The following is a 23,936-nucleotide window of genomic DNA, read 5'->3' on the forward strand; positions in this document are numbered from 1 at the left end:
ACAACAACAGCCATCCAGTGCAAATGCCCGGTCTTGAACCATAAGTACGTAGGTCGTGTATGAGAGAGCTGTTATCTTATTGGTCCCACTGCATTATAAGGTTGAGTCTGATTGGTTAATTCTTGGTACCAGAAATCCTTCTATAGAAGTATAGACATCTGATTTTTTTTTAAGTTACTTTGGAGCAAAAAGGGTAGGTAATTAGTACTACTACTACTGTAAATCAATCAAAATTATACCTATTTTTGTCAGATCGACAGAAAATATATTTTGGTGTGCCAGGAATTTTAGTAATTAGTTTATGTGTGCCGTGAGATGGAAAAGGTTGAAAATCTGGAATCTAGATGTCCATGACAAAGCTGTGCCATCACCCTCGATTCCTCTCCTTCTTCCGTCATTCCCATCCAGTTCACCGGAACGTCATGTAGACTCCAAATCAAAATACAGTACTATCCGGATTCTGGCCACGGACTTGTCGGATGCTTTGTTCACTTATTGTCTGTCTTCTGCACTAGAATGTCAGCTTCCTGAGGGGAAGGACTTTGTCTGCTTTCTTCCCTGCTGTCCATGGTGTGTAGAGCATTGCGTAACATGCAGTATGCATTCAATAAATATGTACTAAATTAATGAAAGTTTGGCCAATCTTTTAAGCTAAGGGTCGTACCTATGAGGACACCACAGAGAGTGAATCGATGAAGTGGAATGGAGCGCCTTGTTTTGTGCTGGACGCTGTGCAACCCTGTCTACAAGCTACTCCCGTTTGAGCTGGTTAGCTCTAAGTTTGGGTTTTCTCTCTGAAAACCTGAGTCCTGAATATTTAGAGCTGACTGGGACTTCAGGTCTAACTCCTAGTTTTAGAGCTCGGATGCCTGGCCAGGGTCAGGTGACGTCAGAGCCAGCACTGGTTCTGATCTGCCATAATATTTTGATGGAAGGCACACGAAAATATAACTGATGGTTCTGAAAACACAAAATTTGTGCATATTTGTAAAAGTCCAGTCAATTCATTGCAGTTTTCTCTTTTCATACAGTATTCGGTACCAATCTGTCAACTCTGTGAGGACTTCAGTCACTTCAAAGAGATGCTTCTAGTGCTGAGATGCTAAAATAAATCTCCCAAATCATTCAAGTCACTTCCTTCATTTTGATTCTCCAGATGTCTTTATTTTCATGATATTCATGCACTGAGGCAGGTTGAAGGCACAGGCATGTTTCGAAGCTCGACTGCAGGCCACTGAAGGTGCTCTGAGCGTGCGTACGGCAAGCTAGGCTAAGCTGTGATGTTCTGCATTAAATGCATTAAATGTATTAGATGTATTAAATGCATTACGACATTTTCAACTATGATGGCTTTGTAGGATGTAACCCCACCTAAATGGAGCACCTGTACGTGTCCATGTCTCCCTTCCCTTCCTGGGGAAAACGGTCTTGCCAACCAGGGTCTCTAACAGAAAACTCTTGTTTCAGTCACAAGTGGCTGTTTGATAGCAGTTCCCCTGCTCGTGGGCTCATGGGGCCTTTTTCTTACTTCCCATTGGATCTCAGGAATGGTGTCTCGGTAAGTGCCAAGCCAAAGAAGCAAGAAATATTTGAATTCTGCTCTCCAGGCAGTTTTTATAAGTGTTGAGAGCAAATTCTTGAAGAACGTGCTTTGATTTGTTAAGGGTGACTTTTTCTCCTGAAATCCACTGCACTTTGGTTATTTACACATTTTTAAAGCATGTAAACACCTTATGCAAATGCAACATTTTGCAATTATCCTTCATTTATCCAAAGAGTGTTTTGAAGCAAATTCAACTATACAGCAGAGCTTCTCTGTAGCCAAGATAGATGCTGAAAATTCCATGCTTCACTCATGAGAGCCCTTCAGATTCCCACAAGCTGCCTGTTTGTTCCATCATGGAGACCAGTTTGTTATGGGTTTGCAAGCTTACAAAAATGTTGTTTTAACTTTGAAACTATTATGAATTCTTTCAACTATACAAGAAATAATAAACAGATTGCTATGTGCTCACCACCCAAATTGAACAAATGTAAAGACTTCTGCCAACATAAAAAAATGTTTTTAACAATTTAATTAATTTATTTTTAGAGCAAGGGGAGGGGAGGGAGAAAGAGAGAGAAACACTGATGTGTGAGAGAAACATTGATCTGATGCCTCTCTCTCGTCCCTAGCTGGGGACCAGGCCCACAACCCAGGCATGTGCCCTGACTGGGAATTGAACTGGTGACCTTTCAGTTTGCAGGCCAGCACTCAATCCACTGAGCTGAGCCACACCAGCCATGGTGCCAACATAAAAATTTGTAAACAAGAACTTAGAGCTGGTAAGAATAAAAGATAAGGCAGGATGGAGGGAAGAGTTTGGAGGCGTACACCCTAACCTGAGCAAGAAGCTTGAAAGAAGAGATAGAAAAAACTCTAAAGTAGACCCACGGACTAAAATTCATAATTGTGTGGGCCCATTTGGATCAGAGGCAAGTACCTCTCCTCCTGCAGAAACCCTTAAGAGCTGACTCTCATAGTTATAGGACAACATGTTTTATTGATTACCCCGAGTCATAAATAAAAGATTAAATCATGCTCCATTCCTGCTACTGCTGGAAAAGGAAAGCTAGTGTGCAACCAATTTGAAAACATTTGAGTAAACAAAAGGCTTAAAATTCAAGTTTTGATACTCAATGGGGGTAGATTTCAGTTTTATGGAATATTTGACACATTTCGCTCTGACGCTGGTGGGACTGAGAAGAGTTTAAAAGTCTTCATTGGGAACACAGTTGTGTTTGAATTTTCGGTAACTATTTTTCTAGGTAAACTTTTTATTGAAGAACACACACATGCAGAGAAGTACTTACACCATAAGTGATGTCTTTCTGTAACAGGGCCACACTCCTGTCCTCAGACCATGAAACAGGATCCAGGCTCACCAGGATCCCCTGCTACCCTGGAACTCCGCTCAGTCATGGCAATTGCTCCTGACTTCCAACATAAGAGATTAGTTTGGATTTTGGACATTTTTGGTGTGATATGATTCATATTGGGGAGAAAAGCTACTGTGACTTACTATTCGTTACTTGCTTTTCAAGCCAACACACTGAGTATTATCTGCAAAATTTTCAAGTCCCTTCATCTGAGAGTCCTTCTCCTAGGCGTGGAGCTTGGATGATATGCTGCTGCTGCTGATGATGACAGTAATATTAATTTTAAAACACTAATTGAGACAGAGCAAGCTTCTTAATCTTTCTGTGCCTCAGCTCCCTCCTCTCTGCAGTTATAATCATCATCATACCTTCCTGGCAGAGTTGAGGTGAGAATTAAAGTGTAAACATGTAAAGCACTTAGCCTGGCGCCTGCTGTCTAGCAAGGGCTCAGTTATGTGTGTGCACACGCCCGTGTATGTGTGTGTAAAGTAAAAGAGGTCAAACCAGGCCATGAGTAGACATGCTACTAGGTCTTCACATATCACAAATTTTTTATTTTACTACTGCCTGATCACACAGATTACAAAAGGCTCCACTGCACGCATAAAAGGTCACAAAGTCATTGGTAAAGGGGCATTTACTTTCCCTGAAAATGAGACAATCGTGTAGCGTTAGCTGCTGAATCCGCAGGGAGAAAAAACCTGAGGAAGGGCAGCCACAGTGCTTGCCGTCACTTTGATTTCTAACGTGGATCAGTCTACAGAAACTGCTTTACATTTGTTTATGTGAAAATACTTACGGGCCACACACACACATACACGAATCTAGTGAGATTGAATAAACTCAAGCGGATTATGTTGACATCAATTTCCTGGTGGCGATACTGTGTTACAGTTATGTAAAATGTTACCACTGGGACAGACTGAGTGAAGAGTATATGGGATCTCTCTGTATTGTTTCTTAAAACCTCATTTGAAGCTAAAATTATCTCAAAGTACGAGTAAAAATATTACTTATAGAAGTACATGCTTTGAACCTTGGGCTGTCCTAGGCTCTGAGGTTAAAAGGAGAAACAGCAAGACATAGTTTCCTGCTCTCAGAGAGGATGAAATAAAGATGAGAAGAGGCTTTGAACTAGCTTTTAAAAGTATACTCTTTAAGCTGTTGCTTTAAATGGTTGGAAAGGATTCACTGAATATAGAAATGATTACCCAAAAGTCTCCATGCCATCAAGGAAATATTATCAGTCAACATTTATGACCTACCCTTATAAGCACTAAAACTAGTAAGTAACAACCCCTCAGAGTTCAGATGAGATCATAGGAACACTGTCCTAAAGGGGAGGCTGTCCAGCGGTGGAATAGAACCAAAGAATAGGAAAATTGACCTCTTGTGCCGAAAGATTTAAAGAGGCTGACTTCACACCTGTCTTTGTAAGCTTAGATGCGTTTCTGTGTGAAAGGAACTAAATATCCCTTATAGGTTTATGATCTTATGAAGTTTCACATATTTAAGTTATGTCTTTGGTGAGAAAAGGCTTTAATTTATTTATTTATTTATTTGCTGGAATTAAGAAATATAAATGATACACTGCTGATACAGTGGAATCCATCTTCCAGGGAAGGATTCTTTAAACATTTTCAATCTGGCATAGTTTGCCAGATATCTGAAATTTTTTTTGATGTGGACTGGAGGGGTGGGGTGAGGGTGGGTGGAGGCCGGATATTATTGTCTCCAGAAAAAAGTAGTTGCAAGTTGGTTCAGGTGGCCACATAATCCATTGCTTAAACCAGGACACTTAAAAAAAATTGTTTTTGTGGAAGTTTTAATCTATACGCAGAATTTTGCTTGTTTGTATACTTCATGTACATTGGATCATGCAGTACAGACTTGTTTATGTCTTGTTCTTGGGATGGACATTATAAATTGATCTATATTGTTGGGCAAAATTCTAGTTATCAATCGTTCGTTCTCTTTGCTGCATTATATTGTTCCGTGGTGTGAATGAACACATCACAATTTATTTCTTCATTCTATTCAGCAGGGACATTTGGGGAGGTTCAGATTTGGGCCATTACAAATAGCGCCACTAATAACATTCTAGTACGGGCCTTTCGGTGAACGTATTTCTTCGGGTTGCACACCCAGGAGTGGACCTGCTGGGTCATCAGGTACGCACCAGTTTAGCGGAAGCAGATACTGCTAATTCTCCAAAGTGTTTATTCTCATTAAACTCCCATCAGCATCGCATGAGAGTTTTGATTGCTTCACATTCTCTTCAATATTCAGTATGTTTCGAGGTTTGCCATTCAGATGTATGGTGGAGATATTCTCATTTGATTTTAACTTGAATTTCTCTGTTGAATAATGAAATTTATATCTTACATTTATTAGCCACTTGGATATACTCGTTTGTCTATTTAAATCTTTTTGCATATTTTTCTAATCCTTAAGTCTGCTTTTTTGTTACCAAACTAAAACATTTATATAAAGAAACCATAATTTAGTTTTAGATGTGTGAAGTTTGAGATATTTGGGAAGCACGTATGTGGAGAGGTCAGAAAGCCTCTGGATGATGTGGGTGTGAAGTTCAGAAGAAAGTTCTGGGCCGGAGACAAAAATGTGGGAGCCCCTGCTGTGTAGGTGGCACCTCGGGGAAAGATTAGATGAGATCACCCTCAGAGAGTGCAGGGGAGAAAAGTCCAGGACTGAGCCTGAGGGGCCTGAAGTTTCTTCGCAAGTTGGGAGTGAAGGAGATGCCAGCAAAAGCGCCCAAGAAGAAACCCTGGAGAGGCGGGGGAGCAGGAGAAGTAGGAGGCAAGAGAAAAGGGTTTCATGGAAGGGAGTGTTCGGTGTGTCGCAATGTTTACCTTGTGTTGATATGAAGAGGAAAACACCCACCAGACCACATTTCGTCCTCCTTCTTCTCTCTCCAGCCGTCGTTGTGTACAGACTGCCATGGACCTGGAAATGCAGCAAGCTCCTGATGAAGTCCATCCACGCAGGGCTAAACGCTGTTGCAGCCGTTCTTGCAATTATTTCCCTCGTGGCTGTTTTTGACTTCCACGACGCCTCGAAAATCCCCAATATGTACAGTCTGCATAGCTGGGTTGGACTGACAGTTGTCATTCTCTACATGTTACAGGTCAGTGTCTCAGTATATTTATAAATACGATGTAAAAAGTAACACAATTCAGATGCTGTTTTCTATAGATAAATACAAGGTGTGGGGGGACCCAAAAGAACCGGAACTTATTTATAAAAACCTGTGTTTATTCTTACATGTTTAAACTTTGGTCGCCTTCAAAGTACTCTCCATTTGATGCAATACACCCACAAGACATTTTTTCCACTGATCAAAACAGTTTTTGAACTTGTTGATTTTGATGTCTTTTAGAGCTTCTGCCATTTTTGTTTCACCTCTTCCCCATTAGCCAAAATGTTTCCCTTTGAGGATGTTTTTCATCGGGGAAACAAACAAACAAAAAGTCACTCAGGGCAGGATTGATTGAACAGGGAGGGTGGGGCTCAAGGGCCAAGCCGTTTTTGGTCAAAAACTGCTGAACACTCAGCGTAGGGTGGGTAGATGTGCTCGTAAATCACCCATCATGAAATGGGCAAACACGTTGAAAGAGTCTTCAAAAAAAATTCACTGAAGCCAAATGCAGCTTCTCATAACCATGCCAGCTGGCACACTGATACCGATGGGTGCCTAGAACACTCACCTAGTGGGAGAAGCCTGAACTACAAGGGGCCTGCCCTCCAGAGGATAATTCCAGTTTTTCGGGGGTCTCCCCTCCCAGTTTGTTGGAGATCATCTTCTTATTCCCACTAATCCTTGTCCTACTTGTTTCCATTATAAGTATTTTCCCCTAAAGGGCTCGGGAACTGCAGAATTCAGTGTATGAGTTTGAATGTGAGATTCGAAATATGGGCATGTGCTACAGGGAAATTGCCATCCGACAGCAGTAGGCTGCTGTTGTTGAAACTTCGAGTGTTAGGTGCTGAATAAACTAGCATAGACGAGAGCTATAGATTTCTTTTCCTATCTGTCACTTCTATTTTCTAGATTTAACTTTATGAGTTGAAAAGATGAATTAATAGCTCTTTGGTTTTTGTTAGATTTTGAAGACCCACTGTTTATCTTATTTTTCCTTTGTCTTCACTTACTAAACACATACACATTTAACGACACTGCATTTATACATAAATTAATGGAGCGTGATAGGGATTCGACTGTTCTGGGTCACAGAAGAAGAGGTAAATTTTAAAAGTCTTTATGGCATTAACTGCTTTGTTGAGAAATCTTTGCAAACGATGTTGATTCATTTCCCTTTTTAGTTAGTACATTGTATATTCAGCTACCTTATCTGGGACATCACCGTGAGCTTTAGTTTTCTGTGGATATAGAAGAAACTGGAGTGAATCCACAAAATCACAAGGCATATCTTAAAATATCTGAATGACTGACCTTTCCAAAAAAAGGGACCTCTTACCAGACATTTATTTGTCATTTTTCTGCTTAAGGCTTTTCGAATATTAATTAAGGTTAATGTTTATGTAGACACTATTAATTGTTTAAGTTCACATTGCCATGCCCGGAGGTAGCAACTGGGGAACGGAAAGGTGCCAGACAGGAGAGAAGCACAGAGAAAGCCCTGCGCTGTCGAACGTGATCTTCCTGTTCAAGAAGGAACAAGGAAAATGCGGGTCTTCAGGTGGTGGCTGTGCCTAAGCTCAGACCTTCTGTCCGCAAGTGAGTTTTCCTGCAGTTGCTCAGTCACCGCCAGGCATCTGGGAGACAGCTTCCTCCCCTGCCACGGGCTGCTGGGCCCTCTTTCTGATAGAGCAGGAGGACCACAGCAGGGAACATTGATGTGCTGACAGGTGCTTTGGGGATCCTCTTTTGTTTTTTATTAAAGATTTTATTTATTGATCTTTAGAGAGAGGGGAAGGCAGGGAGAAAGAGAGGGAGAGAAACACCAACGTGAGAGAGAAACATCCATGAGCTATCTTGTGTACACAACCTAGGCATATGTCCTGACCGGGAATCGGACCTGTGGCCTTTCGCTTTGTAGCACGGTGCCCTCCCCACTGAACCACACCGGTCAGGGCACTTTGGGGACCCTCTTGACTCACTGGCATCTCTTCAGGATTTTTCTTAGCTGCCTCTTCTGCTTCCAGAGGCTCATTCCTCTGGTATTGCTCCACCTCCTTTGCACCGCCTGAGAGTGCAGAGTTCTAGAGCCCGAGCACTGTGTGAAATATTCTGCTTCCCTCACGTCGTCCTTTGAGTGGCATGGCCTTTGCAGATGCTGAGGACACACAGCTTACACAGCTAACGGCAGAGCTGGGACTCATACCCAGGAGTGTCCGCATCCTGGGCCCTCTCCACAGAGCACTGGGGTCTGTTGTTTCCATGATGCTCCCCGGATCGCCCAGCTGGTGTCTGAGCATTCTCGGGGAGGGCGGAGGAACAGAACGGAAACCACCCAGCCTCTTCGCAGCTTCCTGGGTTCAGGGTTCTGTGCTTCTGGTACAGTAGTGAGAATGGACTAAATAAGGCATACTTTGAGCATCTGGAAAGATGTGCACTGGAATGGTAACACTGTCGGTCACTAGGTGGCTGCATTCCAGGTGATTTTTTTCTTTTTACTTTTATTTGAATGCATTAATTTACCAGCAAAAACTTTTATTTTATTTTTTTATTATTATCCTATTACAGTTGTCCCGATTTTTCCTCCTTTGCCCTCCTGTGCCAGCCCATTGCCCAATCCTACAGTCAGTCCCCACCGTGTTGTCCATGTCCATGGGTCATTCATACATGCTCGTTCACTAGTCCCTTCCCCTTCTCTCCACCCTAATCCCCTCCCTCCTCCCTTCTGACCACTGTCAGTCTGTCCCCTGTTTCCATATCTCTGATTCTATTTTGCTCCCTTGTTTGTTTTGTTGATTAGGTTCCTCTTATAGGTGAGATCATATGATATTTGTCTTTCACCGACTGGCTTATTTTGCTTAGCTTAACACTCTCCAGTTCCATCCATGCTGTTGTGAAGGGTCGGAGTTTCTTCTTTCTGCTGCATAGTATTCCATTGTGTAAATGTACCATAGTTTTTTGATCCACTCACCTACTAATGGGCACTTAGGCTGTTTCTAGCATTTGGCTATTGTAAATTGTGCTGCTATGAACATAGGGGTGCATAAGTTCTTTTGAATTGGTATTTTGGGATTCTTAGGTCTTTTTACTTTCTGAATCTTCTACACACACATGCATTCCCTGTATAGTAATAGTAGTAGTAGTAGTAGTAGTAGTAGTAGTAGTAGTAGTAGTAGTAATAAGCTTTTAAAGCTAAAAAAAAGCTTTCTATACCAGATATGCCTTTTTTATTATTACATTTATGCTTTTTAATCTGGATTTTCTAAAAACCAATGTATACTCTGCTCTGTATCTTTGTATGTAAAATTAAAAATACCTAGGGATTAGCAGAAACAAGAATACTTACTCTAAAATCTATGGGTCTTAGCTAAAATGGTTCTCAGGGAAATACAAGCTTCAATACTTTTATTGGCAAGAAAACTTAAAGTATATAAAATAGTTATTCACTTAAGAACCTAAAAGAGAATAGCAAAATACATCAGGAAAAATACCGGTAAATAAAAACCCTCCCTCCCGAAAAAGCCACCAACAGTCGTGTTAATGTTCACCATTGCTACCATGACAAATTACCCCAAACTTCATGGCTTAAAACGACACCACTTCATTCCCTCACAGTTTCTGTGTATCAGAAGCCCAGGTCAGCGTGGCTGGTTTCTCCACTCGGCTCTCACAAGGCCAAAATTAAGGTGTTGGCTGGCCTGGGCTATTATGGGTAGACTTTGGGGTACAATCAGCTTGCAAGCTAATTTAGGTTATTGGCAGAATGCAGCTCCTTGTGGTTGTAGGACTGTGGTACCTGGTTCCTTGTTGGCTGTCAGCTGAGGACTGTTCTCAGCTCTGTAGCCTCTCTGTGTCTGCCTCCATCTCAGAGCCAGCAGTGAATCCATTTCACTGGCTTGGAGCTTCTTTGACTTCTTCCTTCTCATCTCTTTTCCCTCCAGCTTTTAAAAGGGCTCAGGTTATTAGATTGGGCTGCTCAGATAATCCAGGATTATCTCCCAATCATAAAATCCCTAACTTAATTACATTTACAAAGTGTCTTTTGCCAGTAACATAACATACTCACAGCTCCTCAGGATTATGGCATGGACATCTTTTGGGAAGGGGGGTCTGGATCCAGCCCATCACGACTGTATATAAAAAACAAATTATAAATAAAATTAAAAGCTGGTTCTTTTAAAGACTGAAATAAGGTAGGCAAACCATTGTAAGCCTGATTAAAAAAAATAACAAAATATAAAGCATTCAGAATGGGAAGGAATATAATCATAGATACAAGTAATACTTTAAAATGAGGAGAGGTGATTAAATTTTAATATATTGTTATATACTTTAAGATATATAACAATATATCTTAAAGAAAGAAAAGGATTACTTTCTTGCCAGATACAAACTATCAAATTTGACCCAAGAAGAATTAGAAACCTAAACAGACTGATAACACTGGGAGAATTTGGTAAGGTCATTTGAAATATATCACTAAAAAAAAGGCATCAGGTCCAGGTTGCTTTACACCTTTGACCTTCAAGGAGCAATACTTAAAACTATTCTAGTGCACTGGAAGGAAAGGAACTCCTCTTAGATGTGGCCCCACTGTGCACAAGATACTTTCACACCTCATGTGGGGGCTCTGGGGATGAACACCTTTACCAGCATCCATCCACGGCCATCAGCTTAAACTGTGAAATACGGCAGATATTTCCATTAAAAAATAAATAAGATGTAGATGCTTGCTACCATTGTTGTTCACTTTTGTTTCAAAGGGTTTAACTAATGTACAAGATAATGAAGAAATCTGTGTAGGTAATAGAACATTTGTAGACGTAGTGCACCAAAGTTGGAGGACTTAAGCTCCCATATATCAAGACTTATTAAAAAGCTACTCTAATCAAGACAGTGCAGTGTCGATGCTACGACAGAGAAACAGCCCAGTGACATGGGTTACAGAGGCCAAACCAAACCTACGCGTAAGTACGGCGACTTACGATGTTAAGTGACGGTGCGACACAAAGGGAAAAGGATGTACTTGTCAGTAGATGATGCTAAGTCACCTACATGGACATATAAAAATAATATAAACCTTGATTCTGACGTGATACTAAAGTCATTTCCAAATGGACCATAGATCTAAATGTTAAAGGGAAATCTATAAAGCTTTTGGAGGAAAACAAAAGCGTTTATCTTAATAATTTTTAGAGATAGGCAAATGTTTCTTAGAGATGACAGAAAAAGGAATTACTTTTGAATGAAAATTTGATATATGCTACTAAACTAAATTTAATAACTTGAGTTCAGGAGACAACATTAAGCAAGTGAAGAGACTAGTCCTGAGAGTGGTCTTATTTGTGCACGGCATGGGCACCCGGTGTGATTGAACCAACCCGGGAAAGCACAGCCTCTCACATTAATTGAAGGCAAGAAAGGACATCCACGGTCGGCCCTGCAGCACCAACCCTGGAGGCCCTCGAGAGCGATGAGGACAGCCCGCTCTGGAGGAGGGCCTGCCCGACATGGGTCCCGGAGGCTGCAGAGGAAGTGGGTGACCACCCTGGGTGCCAGCAGTGGGGACCCACAGGGTAAGAGGTGGCTGCTCCCACCCGTGTTGTTTCCAGGCAGTATAGACCGGAGGTGTTTTCTTGGTCAGAACACGGATGGCCAGAGCCCACACACAAACTGCAACATATCCCAAGCCCTGAACTTGTCCTGTATCCAACATGAGTGCTAGTGGCTCCGAATTAGCATGTCGGCGTGACTCTGAGGGTCCATTACAGAGGCCAGTGGGACCGATCTGCCCAGCAGACTGGAATCAGGGATGGCCTACCAGAGGCAGGGCCTCGCCCCGGGGTCTGCGATAACTCCATAGGTGCCAGTTCCAAAGCTTCTGGAGGCAGCTGATGGAACCCACGTGTGTTCAGGAGTTAAAGGAGTGCAGAGAACCCCAAAGGAGAGAAACAGGGACTGTGGCACCCAGTGAGAACGGCACCGCCAGCCCAGGCTTGTCCCAGGCTCTTTGGGGGAGACTTAGAAAATTTCCCAAGCAAATACTTTTATTGGGGTCCCCTGAGGCAAAATCTTGACCCCCCCATTTGCCTGTGTCTAAAGGTGGTACTAGAAATAAAACTAACATCACTTACTTACAGATTGAATAGGAGAGGTAAGAAAAACAGTTTTTTGGCTTGAGTGAAATGGATAAGTAGTCCTTCACTGAGTGGGGAGGCTGCAGGAGAAACAGATTTTAGGGAAGAAGTAAGAATTTTACGAGGGTGGAGGAAACAGGGAGAGGCTAGAAAAGTGTACAAAGTACAGCTCCAAGGTGTAGAAGGCCTGGGGACCTAATATAAAATGTTGCGAGAGCGCCACATGGTGTAATTGAAACGTTAAGAGTAGCACCTGTGTTAACAACAACAAATCAGACAAACGTGGGAGCTGACGGGCGTGTTGATTAACTGCATGGAGGGACCCTTTCGCAACGCGTCAGCATGTCAGATCCCTGGGAAGTACACTTCGAACGCCTGACAGTTTTATGTCGATCAGACCTCAGGAAAGCTGAAACTTAAAAACTGAAAAAATAGAAAATATGTGACTATTTTTACTGTCTGCGTACCATATAATGTACGTCTAAAAACTCAAGAGATGACTACAAATAATAAGAGAATTTGAAAGGTGTCTGGATACGAGATAGCCATGCATAATCCAATAACTTTTGCCAATACTAGAATAACCACTTAGAATAAGTAGTAGAATCTATTTATAATATGGATTTAAAAAGCTATAAAACACAGGAATAAAATGAACAATGAGAATATAAGCTCTATGAGTAGAATATGTAAAATACTATAAAATCTTATTGAAAAACAAAACATGGTATGACTAGAGCAATACCATGTTACTGAAAGAGAAAAATTAATAAATATCTTTCCCTCTTCAACTAATATTTATGTTTAATATGAGTTTAATTTTTAGCCCAATGAAAGTCTTAAACTCTATGCAGAAGAACAAATACCCAAGGATAACCAGGAAAACTTTATAAAAGAAGTGAAAGGAGATTTGCCTTATTAAAAACAAGTTAATAACACAGGAAAAAACAAAACACATGCGTGGGAAGAGCAGCGAGAACGGAAACAGTCCAAGCGCGTGTGAGAGCTTTCTCTGTGGCACAGTGCCATTTAATTTCGGTGGGGAAAGCATGCTTATTTACTAAATGTTACCGTCAAAGTTGACAATCATTTTAGACCAAGAAATTCCAGCTAGATTAAAGGTCTAAATAGGAAGTAACCAAAGCCAATGAAAAGAGAACAAGAAAATTAAGAGACATATAATCTGTATAACATGAGGTAGGGGGGACCATATGGTAGACCCCAGAAGCAAAAAAAAGATATCATGGACTACATAAAAATTTTTTAATTATATATGACAAAAGTTACCAAAGTCAACAGAAACTGCAGAAAGAAACATGGAAACAATCATGTCATGTGTTAAGGTTTTTTAATGTGCAAAACTCCTAAAAATTGAAATAAAAAGGCAACCCGATAGAAAAGTGAACAAAAGATTTGGACAAGCAGTTCAAAGGAGAAAAAATCAAATCACCGAGAGCGTATGACACAATGCCCGGCCGCTCTGCGAAATGAGGGAGCTGGAAGTAAAAGTCATTTCCCCGAGACCGGCAGCTGTCGGGGGCAGGAGATCGCGGGTCCTGCCTTCCACGTGCTGATGGGACATTGAATTGTCACAGAATTTTAGGGAAGTAGTTTGTTAACATCTATTGATTTTTTTTAAATGCTTACTTTTTGACCCAGCAATCGCACATCTGTGGGGAGCAGAAATAAAATACTGTCACATAAGGGTCTCTGAGGAGGGCATGTCGTGCAGTATTGTTTGTATCGTCAGGAAGTAGGGAGCACCTAGATGTCCCATAAGGGGATGAATGACTAAATAATCTGTGGCAAACCCGGGTCATCAGCTGTTACACAGCTCCCACGAAGAATGTTGCTGGATCTGCTGACCAACAGTGAAATCCGCGATATGCACCTCAGTGTAAAAAACCCCTGAAGAGTAAGTAATGTGGACAAAAAATGTCATTTTGAGGAAAAAGAGGAAAGAGGAAAGGAAAAAAGCATACATATATGCAAATGAGTAAAGAAAGGTATGGGAGTATATACCAGCCTGCTATTATTCTGGGCATGGGTGGGACTGGCTGGGGGGATTATTAATTTCTAACTCCATTTAGTTTGACCTGAACATGTTGCTTTATTGTTTGAAATAGAAGTCACATATGTTACACAAAAATCCTACATACATAACTTTTTAAACTAAATTAAGCAAACAGTGTCCCCTTCTCACAGCTGTGAGCACTCGTGTGCTGCTTGGAGCCTTCTGGCTGTTCTCTCAGGAACCAGTGAGTGGCTTCCTATGCCTGTACTGGAGAAAACGACTCCATTCCAGCTTTCTTTTTTTGTTGCACAAAAACTGTTTTTTAAGTGTTTGCATTGCTTGTCCGCAGAAGTGACAGAACAGATCACCCAAGTGTGCTCAGCAAGAAATTAAACAAAGAACATCTCCTTTCCCATTGGAAAGACACCAGTTCTAAGCTCGCTGTCTTCACTTTTGGTAGGAACTAGCTCTGACCTCAGTACGATTTACAAAGATGCCTGCCTCCATAGTCTTAGTTGCAAAACTATGAGCCATAAAAATACACTGTTGACAGAGATGTTTTTCTATCATATTTCTTAAGTTAAGGGGGAAAAGGGGAAGTGGTTTCTCCTTCTGGACAAAGGGGATTCCAGGTGGAAGTTGTCCTATGTGGGTGCAGAGCAGGAAATTGTACTTGGAGCAATGGAAGCAGCCTGCTTCCGGCTCGTTTACAAAACCACAACTGTTGTGCACAGCAATCGCAAGTCCAATTGTGTGCACATCATTCGTCCACATCTGTGAGGTCAGTTTGCACTCCCCCCTCAGTACCACCCAAGAAACAAACCCATCACAGAGTATGACGAGCATGGGAGAGATTGTCAAGATCATATCCTCTCACCTTAGTGCTACTTGGTTTGGTTCAGCCACTGTGCGTAAAATGAGAATTTCACCTGCCAAAGCAAGCTAGTGTCCAGGTGTTTCAGCACATAAAGGAAGGAGGGAAGGGGGCAGGCAAGCAGCAAAACTGTACAACCAAGAAGAGGCAAAAGGTCTTTACACTTCCTCATGTGTATCTATGGACTACAAAGCATTTCAAGTGTAGAATTCTCTTCTACTTATAAGATCTAGTCTCTGGGGCACTTTTTAAAAATAACAAAGTATTGTATGTATACTAAAGTTATATATTATAATAAAATTGACTTCCATGATTCCACCATCCAACCTGATTTAGCAAACATTGAATCCCGACCCACCTTGGTCCCGCATCTCTCTACCGATCCCAACCCGTAGAGGTGACCATTTTCCTCATGAAGTTTTTTTTCTCATTCTCTGTTTTTCCTTATAATTTTATTATGTACTGTGAATCCCTAAACAACATATTGCTTATTTTTGCTTTAACTTTTTAAAGTTTCATAATATATGTATTCTAATGCACCTATGTTTTAATTCTTTTGCGACCTTTCTTTTCATAATTCAACTATGTCATTTCCTCTAGCTTGTTCATTTTACTTTTGTGTTCCATTATATAAATATACCATAGATTTACTTATTCATTCTCCTGCTATTAGACATTTGAGCTATTTTTAAATTATTTTCGGTCACAATGCTGCATTGGACATTTAGATACACATTTCCTGGTTCTCCTATACGCAAAGGTTTCTCTGTGTGTATACTTAGGAGTGGAATTAGAGACTCAGCCTAAAAAAATAATGCTAAATTGTTTTCCAAACTGGTTGACCCCAATCATGTTCCAGCCGGCAGCGTGTGCAAGTTTCCATATGGCACATCCTTGCCAACATGCATCCTCTTCAAACATCTTAATTATTGCCAAACTAGTGGGTATGAAATGATGCCTCCTTGTGGTTTTAATTTCCTTCCAAGGAACACCTGTTCATGTCTTTGTCTATTTAAAAAAAATGAGTTTCTTTTTCTTTTCCTTAAAGATTTGTAGGATTTGTCGAATTCCTTCTTATGTATTTGCATATACCTTCCAGTTTGAAACTTGTACTTTTTCTCTTTTACCAGTATTTTTAAAAATAAAGTCTCCATTTTAAGAGAACAAGTTAATCATGTTTTCTTTTAAAGTTACTATGTTTTATTTCGGTGACTTGTTTTTGAAATCCTTCTCTACCCTGAAGTCAAACAGGTTGTCAGGTTCTGTTCCAGGCCTGCTGGATCGGAACTGTGGGGCGGGGCCCAGAAAAATGTGCTTTCACGGGCCTCTTAGGTGATTCAGATGCAACTGATGTCTGAGAACTGCTGGCCTCAGAGAAAAGCCCCCAAACGGCCAAAAGTTTACATCACAGTAATATGAGTGAAAATCTTAACTTCTCTTACGTTTTTCTATTAAGAGCATTGAAGTTTTGTCTTTGATGTGTAAGTACTTAATGCATATGGAATTCATCTGGAAGTCTCAGTGTATGGTGTGGGGTGATGCAACTTCACGTTCTTCCATTTGGATAAACCGCTTCCCCAGAACCACTCATTGAATTGTCCCTGTCCTTGTCACTTGCCTGCAGTGCCGGTTTTATCATGTATCTTTCCCTCTGCAGTATGGAACTGAAGCGTACAGGAATATATAGAAGTATTTAAGAAGTATAGAATAGAAAGAGATAAGAATTTTGATTTTTTCTTATTTTGAAGAAAATCCTTCTAATAGTTTACTACAGAGTAGAGATGCTTCATGTTTCTTCCTATTGCAGTTTGTGAAAAGGGTTTTTCTTTTTGAATCATGAGCGGATGTAGAATTTTATTGAATGGTTTTCTATGTCTGTTGGGATGAACATATTTGTTTCTTTAACCTGTTAATATGGTTACATCCATAAACTTTCTAATGTTAAACTTGGGTGGATTAAATACATTTTTAAATTGTCTCAAGATTGTCTTTTGCCCTCTGAAATATCCAGATTCTTATCTCCTGTTGTTTTATTTGCATGCTAACTAGGTTTCCCTTAAATGTCATTTCCCAACTTTGCAACAGTCTCAGAACTTGGCCCCTGGCCTCTTCCTTTCTCAGACCCAGCCAGCAGGCGTGTTTAACAGCTCAGGGCTTGGGGTCAGGGCCGCCTCAATTTGAATCGGGTTCACCCATTTGCAGCTGGTGAGACTGGACAAGTTACTAAACTTTTCTGAACTTACTTTGCTCACCTATAAATTAAAGCTTTTGATGTATTCTTCACAACAGCATATGAAGCAAAGCCAAATAATGCATGGGCTTAAGATACCGGAATGATGCAGGTCGCCTGTTGTCACTAGACATGTAATTCTTTGGTAGGCTCCTTTGTGGACCGAAGATGGCATTTTTCTTTTCCACTACAGATCATGGGCACTTCATGGTTGAGAACATGCATTTTATGCTAGTGAAATTTTATTCATAAATCCAATAATTTATTCAACAGAGTTAATTACCTATTATGTGTTGGATACCTTGTTAGGCTGTGGGTGATACATTGTTTCACAAGACAAGCATGCTCTCTGCCCTCATGAATTACAGGGAAGACAGGTCATTGAGCCTTGGGTAGACGGGCCGGTATGGAGAGCTCTGGGAGAGCTCTCGTACAGTAGAGGGGATAAGGGAAGCCAGACCAAGACCTGAAGTCCTGAGTGTGGTGGTGAAAGGGAAGAGGAAGACTATTCGAGGAGGATGGGATAGTATGTGGGTAAAAGTTCACTCTATTTGAGGAATAGGAAGGGGATTCAGGCTGCCTGCAGTAGGGTATAGAAGATGATTGGAGGCTGGACAGGCGTAAATGGAGACTAGCTTGGGAGACTAGCTTGAAGGCATTCACAGAGGTTCAGATGAGAAACGATAGTGTCGTGGAGGAGCAGCAGCAGCAGTGAGAAAGTGGATAGTTTCTAAACATATTAGGAGGTAGAATTAATGGGATTTGGAAAACCAGTGATGCAAGGGATAAGAGAAAGAATCACTTGCAGGTTTGAGCAAAAGTGTGGATGAGAAAGGAAACAGTAGAGGGGGAGGAGAGGTTTGAAGAGTGTCAGATGCTACTGAGAAGTCATGGAAAATGAGGTCTGAAAACTGTCCATTGGATTGAGTGACCTGAAAGTCAGTGACGACTGAAGGGGCATTAGGAGCATTCTGAACCACCAAGGGGACCTTCTGAACCATATCTACTATATTCAGGCATTTTCGGAATTAAGTGGACAATAGAATATGCAAGCCAGCCGATCAAATGCATTTTTTGATTACTCTCCATTGTGACCATTGCGTAGACACTGATTCTAAATGTGTTTAAGGCCTCGGGCCCCTTCTGTCTCCATGCTCCTGGCATCCCATTAGTCCTTGACCCGAGTCAGGAAAGAGGAGCAGCGGTGCAAGCGTTTCTCCCCATTTTCCTCTCTCCTCATACTTGTTTTGTCAGGGTGGTAGATCCTAAAGAGGAACTTGAAAAAAAGTCCCTTTAAACTCAACTAAGTCATCTCTATTTTCTTGAGGAGAAGAGAGTACTGAGCAGGCAGGGGTGTGAGGCAACAAACTAACACTGAAGGCATTAAGCTTTCATAGGAGTCTTGCTGGCTTCTCTGCGGACAGGTACTGCACTAGGGATTTACTTATCAAGGAAATGAAGATCACTTTTCTGTAGAACTCATTTCTCCCTCATAAAGCAAAATCGTTGACTTCTTTCCACATTTTTTTTAGGTTGACCTGACTAAATGTGTCTTAATATTGTATCTGGTTTTAGTGACTTAAATTTTTATTTCCCTTCCTGCTTGGCAACCTTAAGGAAATTGATAAAAAACGAATAAGTCAGCACCAGAATGTTCACTGTAGCCCTGTCAATGTAATGATGGCAGAAAACTGGAAACAGGAATATCCATAAGTAAAGAACTGAATAAATTATATTACACCCTTAAAATAGAATATTAGCCATTAAAAAGAATAAACTACATAATCATGTGTTGATATGAGAAGATATCCAAAAACACAAGATGCAGGACAAATATGTCGAGACACACGCACACACACTTATGTGCGCACAGACCTTTTCCGGGCAGATCCATTAGAAGGTGGTATCGGGGGTTGCCGTGGAGCAGCACGGAACGGGGGTGGGAAAACTTATTCTTATTTGATGCCCTTGGTTCTACATGGAATGTTTTCTCATTTTGCACATATTGCTTTTAAAATAATAATGTTAAAGTTACTGTAGTTAATACTTAAAATTAATAACCTTCGCACTTTTGACTGTTTAGCTTCTCCTAGGTTTTTTCATCTTTCTGCTTCCTCTGGCTCCACCGTCTCTCCGAGCACTTCTCATGCCCATACATGTTTATTCTGGAATTCTCATCTTTGCAACAGTGATTGCAACGGCGCTGATGGGAGTGACTGAGAAGCTAATATTTGCCTTGTAAGTTACATAGTTTTCCTAATTGTACACTTAAGCTATAAAATGTTAAATACATGTCCATTGGAAAAAGGCATAAAATGTAACAAAAAATTTAAATGTTAAACACTAAAAGTTTTAAATATTTATGCTTAAAACATTTATTGTATTCTATGTAATACAATATAGCATCGCATGTACTATTATACAGTGTATTATATTAGACAGTATAACATTGCTAAATGCTCGAAGGAGGGCTGAAAGGCGTAACAAATTCTACTGCTCTGAAAACACTATTGACATTGTGCATGACCTTACCGTCCTTTTGATGTGCCTGTTTTTATTCATTGTAATTATGGTGTATATACGTTTTCGTATCATCCTCTTTTCATTAAATTTTTTTTTTCATTTATTGATTTCAGAGAGAGGGGAAAGGTGGGAGAAAGAGAGGGAGGGAAACATTGATGTGAAAGAGAAACATTGATCAGTTGCCTCCTGCATGTGGTCCAACCGGGGACCAAACCTACAAGTCATGTGCCCTGACTGGGAATTGAACCCATGACCTTTTGGTCCACAGGACAACACCCAACCAACTGAGCCACTCCAGCCAGGGTGATCCTTTTTTCATTTTTTAACTGATACAGGTGCTCTGGATGCTATGTTATTTTCATACCAATGATTTTTTAAACAATGGTATACTCTTCCATTGAGTGAATTATAGCAGAAAGTTCTCCTTGACATCAAGCTTTAAGGGAATTACATTGAAGCTGTACCAGTGTGCATTTTGAGCAGATAAATTCAAAACTGTCTGGCATGTTGCTGTCACAGTCTATGTGTAATTTTCTCTTTTCATTTGTAGGAAAAATCCTCCCTACACTACGTTGCCACCAGAAGGTGTTTTTGCAAATATCCTTGGCCTTCTGATTCTGGTCTTTGGAGCCCTCATTTGTTGGATAGTCACCAGACCACAATGGAAACGTCCTAAAGAACCCAATTTGACCCTCCTTCAGCCCAATGGAGGCACTCCGGAGCGAGTGGAAAGCTCCATGGCAATCAACTTTGGCAAGATGGACAAATCCGATTCGGAGTTAAATGATGAAACAGCAGCGAGGAAAAGGAACGTTGTTGCCCTGGACGAGGCTACTCAGAGGTCCACCATGTAAAACGTTGTAGAGGTGTGGCCGGGTAACTTCGCTTTCGAAAACTAGCTCTACTGTTTAGCTTCTCCTATTTAGCCATAAGATGATTGAGCTTCATAGAGTTAATATTTGTGTTAATCCCGAAATAGGATTTCTTGAAAGAGTGTGTCTGAGTGAGGCCTGTGAACTTACCTGGACTGGAAAGGAGATGGTTGATGTAAATGATGCAGCTGTACACTGTGGTTCTCTTACCTCTTGTTGAGGACCAAAGCATCCTGTGCCTTGCAGAGAACAGATGCTCAAACTGTGTCTGTTTATTGGTGAACCTGAAAACCTGGCAGCCCTGGGAGTTTCTCCAAAACACAACTTAGTCCCAAGGCTTCCCTGGGGTTTGGCACATTTTACAATCCATTTCCAAACTTAATTAGAATGGGCATATGCCTGTATTCTTAAGCAACATAAACTGTTCTAAAAACCTCGAAGAGCACTTTCCTCAAGGTCCTGTTTTTATTTTTTAAAAGTACTTGCATGGCACTTGCTATGTGCCAGACACTCTTCTAAGCACTTTGCAAACCTTAGCTCATTCAGTCCCCAGACAAAACTTAAGAGGTAGGAACTATTATTATCTCCACTTCACGGATGAGAGATCTGAAGCCTGAACGGTTGGTAACTTGCTTCAAAGTCCTAAGTGGTGGTGGAACTGAGATTCAAAACCTGCCAGTCTGGCTCCTCAGTCCATGAGTCTAGCCACTCCACCAGGCTGTTTTTTCTGTTTTATACTAATTTGCACCTACTTTGACCCTCCCCTGAGTACAATGCAGCAGCTGGCATGCAGTGGGGTTGTTAATGTTAACCCTTTGGCCCTTTTCCAAAGGGCAGGCTCCTCAGATAACCCAAGAAATAGGTCCCAGGCACCTTCCACTGCCCACAAGCCATGCCTACCCTGCTGCCTCTTCGTGCTGACAGTTGTGTCTTGATGACAAAGAAAGGTTTGGACAAGAACATCTGTAGATTTCAGGATAATCAGTCACAATTTTTGTTCTTCACAATCTTGGCTGCTGAACAGTTTGGGGTTTGAAGAGAGGACAGGCTTACCTCATGGTCTGCCCTTCCTGGGGCTAATAGCTAGGGTCCTTCCAGATCTGGGGCGTGGATTTTAGGGGATATCTTGAGCTCTGTGTTCTCGGTAGTGAACTGAGCCTCCGAGGTGACAGCTCTCATGCATGGAGACCTCTCTGGGCTGACTTAAATTCAAACTTAGAGCAGTGCCTTGCTGAAACGATGTTTTTCATTTTGGGGTCAGTTTTCGGTTTCCCTGCAATGTTCAAATGGGGCATTTTAATGTGGATAAACATCTTATACTTTTATGCCAAATACACTTGACTTTTTTGGTGTTTAGTGGATTTCCTTTTAGGTTAATTGGTAATTACTTCCATTGATTGCATGTTGAATATACTTCATCACGTCCTGTAAGCTTCATGGATAACCATTCCAGAGTCCCCTACCAAAACACTGTTTTCTTCTTACGTGATTCTATCTCCAAAATTGGTAGTAGTGTCAGAAGGACTGCCAGTGCCCGGCTCAATGCCTGGCAAATAGTAGGCACAATTCCATTTAACAGTAGAGCATACTATAATTTTGGTGCTAAGTAGGAGTAATTCCATTGTCACACACAAACATTGATAATGGATGTTTCATTACATGGAAAGGCACAGAATTCCAGGAATTTTTTGGCGGGAAGTGTCAGTGACAGCCTCAAAAATGGAAACTTCCATTCCATTTTATATAAGCCAAGAAAGGTCATCAGTGGAAAGTTAATTATGAACTTGGTGCTTCAATATTCTGCTCCTTTGCCAAGTATTCGAACACCCTGCATCTCAGCCCTTCAGTGTACCTTCCCTGTGGGCTAATGTTAGGGTAATCTTACAGATATTATGGGATCTTTTCCCTCTTTCTCAGCCTTTCGGAAAACAATGCATAATAAAATATACCTAGAACAACTTTCTGTTTGAGACTTCTTTCAATGGGGTTCTATTCTAAAGATAATTGTCCTTTATCTTTCAAAAGCTAACATTTGTTTCCTAAGGCATCTCCCCCCAAAATATCTCATTAAAAAGCCACAAAAAGAATAGGGGAGAAGAAAGCCTTAAGTATCAACTGCAAAACAGTGACTGAAATCTCCACAAATAATTATAGTTTATATCGTCTGCAGAGATAACCTGGCGTGGCTTACCCCATAATCTAATTTCAGGGTGAAAGAAGCTTTATTTTAACACTCATGTAAATCGACACTAACGCCTTTTCTGTGGAAGGGTTTCTTCTTGAGAAATTAGACTGTATGCTTTGATTTAATGTTATCAAACATGTACAGTTTCCCATGTGCCTCGTGTCAAACTGAATCCACCCTCTGAGGTACTTTCTTTCCTTTCTTTGCGTGGTTTCATTTCGGCTGTGATGGTTAGAAACAGCATCACGGACCGTACAATCAAATGACAAAGAAGGTGATTGCAATTTTTAAGGGCGACTGACCAGTGGTTTGTGTTTCTAAAATAAAGAGGATGTCTTACTTTTAATTAGGCTATTTCCCCACTGAGTTGGAAATTCCAGGGCAATACTAGTTGACCACAGCTGCCAAATCTAAAAGCTCAAAGAAGAAGTAGAGGTTTATGCTAATTTTATTGCCACATGATAGAATATTTATCTTGGCCTGTCCTTTCTTCAGATAATTCCAACAGAAAATTGTAACTGCTATGTCTTAGAGCTGCACATAGAAAGGTGTAGAAGAAAGACAACTATTATTCTTTATTCCTTATAAGGTACCTGGAAAAGATTTCTATGTTTGAATTTGTCTTTTTATCTCAGCACATTTATGGAAAAACATTAAATAGCCTGAATATTTTAAAATTTTGTAGAAGAAAACATACATCTATTTTTTCCTGACTTGTTTTTATGTAGCAATAAAATTATTTTGGAATCTATTTGTCTGTGATATCAATTTGTTCAGGCTAGTAGGTGCAGACATTGTTCTAAAAGTTTCTTTCCCATGGAAAATTTTTGTGAGTTCCCTTATTGTAGATGCTGTCGCATGTCTCTCCACAGTGTACCCCGAGTGCCGCACCTTTTGCATTGCTAGAAGGGTTAGGAAACCATTTCAAAGCTGCCGTGGGTGGGTCCTGCGTCCAGGGTGTGAACTGGAGCCACGCTCGGTGTGAAAGGCAGGCACAGAGGTAGGCGGCTCAGCAGGCACAGCTG

At 41.0% G+C, this 23,936-nt stretch overlaps 1 protein-coding gene across 1 annotated transcript in view; it reads left to right on the forward strand.

The window, feature by feature from the left end:
• The window catches only part of CYBRD1 (cytochrome b reductase 1), a 29,630-nt gene extending 5,968 nt beyond the window's left edge, over positions 1 to 23,662 (forward strand). Inside the window, exons 2-4 of the mRNA XM_024561581.3 lie at positions 5,856 to 6,064; positions 19,415 to 19,569; positions 20,405 to 23,662. Coding sequence (XP_024417349.2) covers positions 5,856 to 6,064; positions 19,415 to 19,569; positions 20,405 to 20,708 — 668 coding nt within the window. The 3' untranslated portion in view covers positions 20,709 to 23,662. The remainder of the gene's footprint in view (positions 1 to 5,855; positions 6,065 to 19,414; positions 19,570 to 20,404) is intronic.
• Positions 23,663 to 23,936: the final 274 nt, after the last annotated feature.

This window comes from Desmodus rotundus, chromosome 2, assembly GCF_022682495.2.
Source record: "Desmodus rotundus isolate HL8 chromosome 2, HLdesRot8A.1, whole genome shotgun sequence".
Classification (NCBI taxonomy): domain Eukaryota; kingdom Metazoa; phylum Chordata; class Mammalia; order Chiroptera; family Phyllostomidae; genus Desmodus; species Desmodus rotundus.